Genomic DNA, 7,072 nt, shown 5'->3' with positions numbered 1-7,072 from the left:
GGGGTAGCGGGGGGGGGGAGGGGCAGACTCCAGTCTCAGTGTGGCCACACCTTGGGACATGGCTGGGGCCGTGTGCTCCCTCCCTGGAGCAGCTTCATCCTCCGTGGAATGGGGGTGGGAGAGGGGCTTGGCCTAGAGCAGCCCTTCCCAGAGGGAAGCCCAGATCATGGGATGGAAACAGACGCTGAATGTAAAAGGGCGTTCCGTGGCCAAACAAGTGTGGGTTCCACCAGGCTGAGCAAACAGGTGTCTGTGCTGCGCAGAGGGGGTGGGGGGCGGGGGTAAACGCCCAAGTGCGCTGGCTTCTCACACAAGGAGCAGGAGCAGAGCCCGGAGCAGGGCAGGCCTGGGCGCGCTCTGTGGCTTTGTGTGTGGTCCCTGGGGGTCCAGCCCCGGCTCACAGCCCCACTGCCCCCGCACCCCCCGGCTGCCCAGTGGACATGTGAAGTGGGCGGGGGACGCCACCTCAGCTCACCCATGCATCTCGGGCTTGGCGTTTGGAGGTGACTCAGGGTTTTACGTGCCACTCGTATTTATGTTGGTGACCATTGTCTGAGGTTGTGCCCAGTGACATCTCAGCCGCCTGGCCTGCTGCAGGGACTGGTTTGGTCCGCACAGTCACTANCCCCCCACCCCACCCCCACAGGGCCTCACATGCTGGCCCCTCGCCCCTCAGCGTCAGTGTGACCTTCAGGCACTTCCTTGCCTGGCCATCCCTGTCACAGGGCCACCTCCCCCGTCACAGTGCTCCTTTTCTTTTTTTCTTAAGAGGGAAAGTTAAAAAAAAAATTTTTTTTTTAATTTTTCTTTATTTGTGAGAGAGAGAGAGAGAGAGAGAGAACGTAAGCAGGGGAGGGGCAGAGAGGCAGAGACACGGAATCCAAAACAGGCTCCAGGCTCTCCTGACCCAGGGCTCAAACTCACGAACCACAAGATCATAACCTGAGCCGAAGTCACACACTTAACCTACTGAGTCACCCAGGCACCCCTGTGCCTTTTACTTCTTGACAGCACCTGTCCTTGCCTGAAACTAGCCTTCAGAGCCTTCTGCTTCCTGCCCCATCCCTTCCCTGCACAGCCAGCCTCGTCGGCCCTGCTCCCCGCCATCCCCCGGGCCCAGTGTGTGCAGGCCTGACCAGCTGAGCCAGGCTTCCCTCGCGTGCGGCCGAGGAGGGGGCCCTTTGCTAATAGGACTCGTATGACTAACGCCTGTTCTCTCCTGAGCGCTCCAGACGGACAGACGGCCCTGCTGCAGGGCTGAGCACGTGGGCCGCTCGTGCCCCTGGGAGCTCTGCGTAGGAGAGGACGTGGAGCCGCCGGGGTCGGGCCCGGGTGGGGGGAGGGGGCAGGCTCCCGGTCTGGAAGCGTGCCCACAGCAGCTGCGGGCGTCCCCAGTTCTGCAGGCACTGGCCGGCCTCCCGAGGCCCACGCAGCGGGCTGGGCAGGTGCGGGGGCTCCCGGTGGCAGGTGGCGATGGGAGCTAGGAAGCCCGTTCCAGAGAGCGGCCGCCGTGCCCCCTCTTTGCCGTCCTCTGTGTCCCCTGGCCTCCCAGGAGCTGAGCCGCTGGGAACCTGGTGTCCCTGCCTCTTCAGAGAGTGTTTCATCCGTTCCTTTTTTTTTTTAATTTTTTTTTAATGTTTTATTTATTTCTAAGAGAGAGAGAGAGACAGCATGAGCAGGGGAGGGTCAGAGAGAAAGGGAGTCACAGACTGAAACAGGCTCCAGGCTCTGAGCTGGCAGTCAGCACAGAGCCCGACGCGGGGCTCGAACCCACGAACCGCGAGATCATGACCTAAGCGAAAGTCGGACGCTTAACTGACTAAGCCACCCAGGCGCCCCAGTTTCATCCGTTCCTTAACCCAGGAAGCTCCTGCCCAGAGCTGCCGGGGCTGAGAGGTGCGGCAGGGTGGGGAGTAATGGCGGAGGCCCAGAGCCCCCTGACCACCTCAACAGGGCAGGGGCCGCCAGGCGAGCCCCCTCTGCCCACGAGCCCTGAGGGTGTCTGCCGGCCGGACTGGAAGGTATGTGATGTCAGCGGGGCAACAGGAAGCCCACCGTGGGGAGGAGGCTTGGGCGTGAGGCTACTGGGGTGATGGTGTCCCCACGGCCGGCGGGGGAAGCACAGAGCAGAAGGGGCTGTGAGTGTCCCCTGGGCCACTGATTTGGGTCCACTCGAGGCTGACCAGGGAGAGAGCAGGGGCCCCCGAGAGGTCCAGGAAAACAGGCAGTGTCGGGTCGGCAGGGGACGGCAGACCCTAGGGTTTGGTCCTCACCAGTGACCGGAGGCTGGACCCTCAGACAGCTGTGTCCTCTCGGGCAGAGAGGCGCCTGGTTGAGGGGTGGGCGGCCCCGGGATGAACCAGAGCAGGTCAGTGGGTGGCAAACAGGACGCTGAAGGGGCTTACTCGTGTCCGTGAAAAGTGGACAGGGGACCAGGTGACGTGGCGTGTGGACACAGGGTGACTGATGGGCAGGGCAGGCCGGCATCATGTCCACTTGGGGACGAGAGGCCAGCTCGGCAGGGGAGCAGGGGACATCACTGCCCGAGGGGACGCCCCAGAGGACAGCTGGCACCGAGAGGAGCCCTCCTGTTGGGTGTCAGGACCCAGGGCTGCGCCTGGGCCGGGCCCGGTGGGTGGTTCTGGTTGGGCCCTTAACAAGCGCGGGGCTCACAGACGAGACGGCAGGAATTAAACGATGGCCTTGTTCTCAGCTGACACGGCCATGAGGCCACCGAGGGCCGGGACTGTGCCGGCTCTCCACCCCAGTGTCTAGTGTGACCGTACGAGGGCCTGACGAGAAAGGTCTCATCTTCCCACGTCAGGGGGGCAGGAGCGAGGGGGGCGGAGTCACTGGCCGTGCCCGCCGGTCCTCCTCTCCCGTGGCGCCCAGCAGCTGGGTCGCCGTCAGCCTCACCCTCGTCCTGTCCCGTCTGTACGAAAAGCAGAGCGGAAGCGAGGGCTCAGATGTGTGGGGAGACCCCCACCTCGCCCCTCCCCGGGCTGCCCACCCCCTTGATGGGGCTCCTGGGGCCTCCTCCCCGCGCACCTCTGTCATGCCCACGACAGCAGTAGCGTATTTTGGTGTTCTCGTTTCTCTAATTTTTTGAATTAAACTTTTTACCTTGAAAACACTTCAGGCCAACAGAAGCCCGGCAGGCATATATATTTCCATAGAGTCCCGCGGGCCCTTCGTCCACACTCGGCACCGTCAGCACTTCGCCCCTGAGCACGGAGCTGTGCGCGTGCCGAGCGCGCCTGCCTGGAGGAGCCTCACAGGCGCGGACCCTGCGCACGTGTTTCCGCAGAGCCGGCCTTCCCTTCCCTGCGTCACCTGCTGTCGGGTGTGCACGGGGGCGACACTGCTCCTCTGCTGCCACCGTCCCAGCCAGGTCCCCGGGAGCGCTGCCTGCGCCCCTTCCTTCTGTCCCCGGCCCAGCTCTGCTGCGCTCTCGGGACCGGCCGTGCTGACGAGCTGGGGCTCCCGTTTGGTGGGCGGTCCGTCCGCACGGGTTCCCCTGACGCGGCGGGGCCGGTGTCTGTCCCCGCGAGGCCGCGCTCGGAGGGCAGGATGGGGTCTGCTCCGCTCCCCGCTGTGCCTCCCGCCCCGTGTCAGGCTCTGATCCTCCCTGTCCGGCTCCATAAACACGCCCACCAGCTCCTTCCCTGAGGAAAGTCCCTTCCTGCCTGCAGCCCGCCGGGGTCACGTTGGTCAGCGTCTACGCCAGCCCCAACGACCAGATGCTCTGGGCGCTCGACAGCAGGTGGAATGTGCACGTCCGGGCCGGGATCACCGAAGAGATGCCGGTGGGGACCGACTGGGAGCACGTGCCAGGTAGAGACGGGCCCGGGTGTCCTGGCTGCCCCNCGCCAACAAGGGGCACCTGGCCTGTCCAGCAGCCTGTCCTCCACGCAGCAGCCACGGCTCTGTCTCCACTCTGCTGCTGAGGCAAGTGACCAGCAAGCCGCTGACGGAACATCCCTCGTGTGAGGGACCCAGCAGCGCAGAACTCCAGCCAGCCCCTCACCACCGAGCTCTGGGCAGGATGACCGTTTCCAGACGGCCCGGACGCTTCCGTCCTGCGGCCCCGGGCTCTCGGCAGGTGCAGGGCGCGGTCACCTTAGGGCCACCCTGGTCGCCAGGGCCCGGTGGTGGGAGGGAGCAGACTTGGGGGAGTCCCGTCCTGTTGCCCCAGGGCTGAGGACTGACAGACGCCCTGTTTGTCTGCAGGGCTGCAGGCCTGCCAGCTGGCCCTGAGCGCCAGGACCGTGTGGGCGCGCTGCCCCAACGGTGACCTCGCCCGGCGCTACGGCGTCACCGACAAGAACCCTGCCGGAGACTACTGGAAGAAGATTCCCGGGAACGTGACGTGTTTCACAGGCAGGTGCCAGGGCTCCGCGGGGCTGGGGGCTCCCCGGGACGGTGTCGGCGGGGGCTCCGTGACGGGCTGCCACACCTGAGGGAGGGCGCCCAGCAGCTGGCTGGCCAGGGTCTCCCAGGAGGGCGGGGACGCAGAGCGGCCCCAACTCGGCACGTGTCCCCCCCCCCCGCCTGCCTGGGCCGGGTGATTACCGAGCGTGTGGCTGCCTCTCGTCCCTGCAGTGACCTCGTCGGACGAGCTGTGGGCGGTGGGCCCCCCCGGCTACCTCCTCCAGCGGCTGACCAGGACTTTCAGCCACTCGCACGGTGCCCACGGCGGCCACGCCACCGGCGCGCCCCGCGAGGACCTGGAGGACGAGTGGGAGGTCATCTGACGGAGCGGCGGCCGGGCGGGGCGGCCCCCACGTGCTCTCTGCTGTGCTCGTTTCCGTGTCATTCCAGAACCCGCGGCCTCAGCCCAGGGACCCCGAGCTGTTGCTCCGTCCCCCTCCGGCCGCTCCAGGCCCGCTATGGGGACGGCCACGTGCGTAACCGCTGGCGAAACGGAGCCAGAGGTCAGCACGCTCCCGTCTCTGGGGGTGGCCCTGCGACCGCTTCATTGTCCTCTCGGGGACGTGAGCTCTGGCACACGTTCCTTGCCGGACGTCCCGCTTGGGGAAGCAGGGCCGTGTGTGAGGGGCGGGTGCTGGGCTGTGCCAGGATGCGGTGCACACGCACACACACACACACACACGCACAACATGCACGCGCACGCCGCCCACACCCTCCCGACCGCCCCCCGGAAACACTTCAGCCCAAACGGTAAAGGCCAGTGGATGAGACGGAAGGCAGAGGTGCCCGTGTTTCCGGGACAGCGGAGGCCGGGGAGGCGCGGCCGGACGTGGGGGAGCCCGGCCTCGCTAGAAACTGCGAAGCGTGACTAGACGAGCATCTAGCCAGCGCCGCCGGCGGTCCCGTGACCACCAGAAGCGCCCTCGCAGGACGAGTCTACTAATTACCGCCTGTTTTGTTCGCTGTTACACACCTGCGTAAGATACCTCACTTGAAATCAACTCTGACAAATTTACAGGAGAAACGTATTTTCTGGAACCCCCCGGAAGGGTCTTTTGTTCCTTCGCGTGGTTCCCCCGAGCCTGCATTGTCCCCAGCTGCAGCGTCAGAGGGCGGGCGGCGGGTTGATGTCCCCGGGAGGTTCGAGCTGGGGCCGCGCCGGGCGTCAGTCCGTGGGCTCAGGCCGCAGTGCCCACTCTCCTCGCTGGCACCTGGGCCACGGGGCTTGGTGGCCTGGCCGTGCGCCCGCCCTGGGCACCCCCCCTCCCCTGCCAGGCCCCGGAGCGAGCCGCCAGCCTCGCTGCCATGTGTACCTTGCCTTTGGCCGCGGATGCGGTTACTCGATGCCTGTTTTCTACTAAGCAAATGTGCCCCGGGGGTCCCGGGCCACAAATGAAGAGCGACAGGAGCGGGCCGCCGCGAGGGCGAGGTGTTCCAGGCCTAAGTGGGGACAAGACGCTGAGGTCCCAGATCCCCCTTCACACTTCACTTTTACAGAATCCTTACTTTAAAAGTCTGGGGACGGCAGAGGCCGGCCCGGCTGGCTGCGGCCCCTCCGTGTACGTCGTGCCTTGTCCGGCTCCTCGCAGACGGCAGAGCTCTCGGAAGCCCGCGGGACTTTAGTGCAATTAAACCCACGTCTGGTTTGATACTTTGAAACTACTTTTAGCTTCAGTGCTTTGTACGGTTTTTCGTTCCAGTTTTAATTTTTAGTTGTGCTTTGAGACAGTGCAATAAACTAGATTTTTTTCCAAATTGATCGAGTCCAGTGTTTGAGCTGTGAGAGGGGACCCTCCGGCAGGCAGCGCGCCCACCTGTGCTGGAAGAGTCTGCCGGTGGGGGTCGCCGAGCCCCCGGCCAGCAAAGCATGGCCCATGCGATGCAGGGGCCTGCTTGGCGTTGAAATACGCACCAGGTTCCCCGGGGTGGCCTTCCTGAGGGAGCGGTCGCTCCAGGGGTGGGCGTACCCCCGGCAGCCCCCCGGGAAGGACCCCGTGGGGCAAGGTGAGCGCAGAGCCATCTCCACGAGGCCCACTGAGGCCAGGCTGCTGTGGGCTGGCTTTGGAGGGGCGCGGGCCCCTGGGTCCAAGTCCTCATCAGGAAACAAAGCCAGAGAGCACCTAGCAGCGGTGCTCTACGGGGAGCCGGCACACGGGAAGGGTGACGTCCGTCACAGCAACAGGACTCGTCGCGTGCCAGCGGTCAGGGAATGTTACGCTTGGCAGAAGAGGTCAAGCAGAGCTTGAACTAAGGAAGACACGCCGACATCCCCGACGGAGACTAACTGTGTGCAGACGCAGGAGTCCTGTCCAAAGGAACTTGTGGGGTTAAGTCAGGCTGTCAGAACCCTCACTGGAATGTTCTGCCGGAGGGAGGCAGGGAAGAAGTCCCAGAAGTTTGTGCCCACGTGTCCCCGACTGCCAGACACGTGCCCAGGGCCCCTGCGCTGCTTCACGTCCCACCAGAGCCCCCAGAGGAGATGCCGTCTCAGGGACACCGAGCCCAGTGACTTGCTGGAGGTCACACACAGGCCACTGCAACCAGTGCTGCGTGATGCCACCTCGGCATCCGGGGACGAAACAGGTGGGAGCTGCCCAGAGGGATGGCAGCAGCAGCAGGTCCAAGCGTGGGAGGGCCACGG

General features: G+C 65.0%; 1 protein-coding gene across 1 annotated transcript in view; it reads left to right on the top strand.

The window, feature by feature from the left end:
- TECPR2 (tectonin beta-propeller repeat containing 2) overlaps window positions 1–6,186 on the top strand; it is a 103,919-nt gene extending 97,733 nt beyond the window's left edge. Inside the window, exons 18-20 of the mRNA XM_077776482.1 lie at window positions 3,693–3,834; window positions 4,231–4,380; window positions 4,603–6,186. Of these exons, the coding sequence (XP_077632608.1) occupies window positions 3,693–3,834; window positions 4,231–4,380; window positions 4,603–4,754 (444 nt within the window). The 3' untranslated portion in view covers window positions 4,755–6,186. The remainder of the gene's footprint in view (window positions 1–3,692; window positions 3,835–4,230; window positions 4,381–4,602) is intronic.
- The last annotated feature ends 886 nt before the right edge of the window (window positions 6,187–7,072 follow it).

This window comes from Crocuta crocuta, unplaced genomic scaffold (genome assembly GCF_008692635.1).
Source record: "Crocuta crocuta isolate KB4526 unplaced genomic scaffold, BGI_CrCroc_1.0 scaffold8, whole genome shotgun sequence".
In the NCBI taxonomy this organism is placed as follows: Eukaryota; Metazoa; Chordata; class Mammalia; order Carnivora; family Hyaenidae; genus Crocuta; species Crocuta crocuta.
This window is presented reverse-complemented; position numbering and strand designations above follow the sequence as displayed.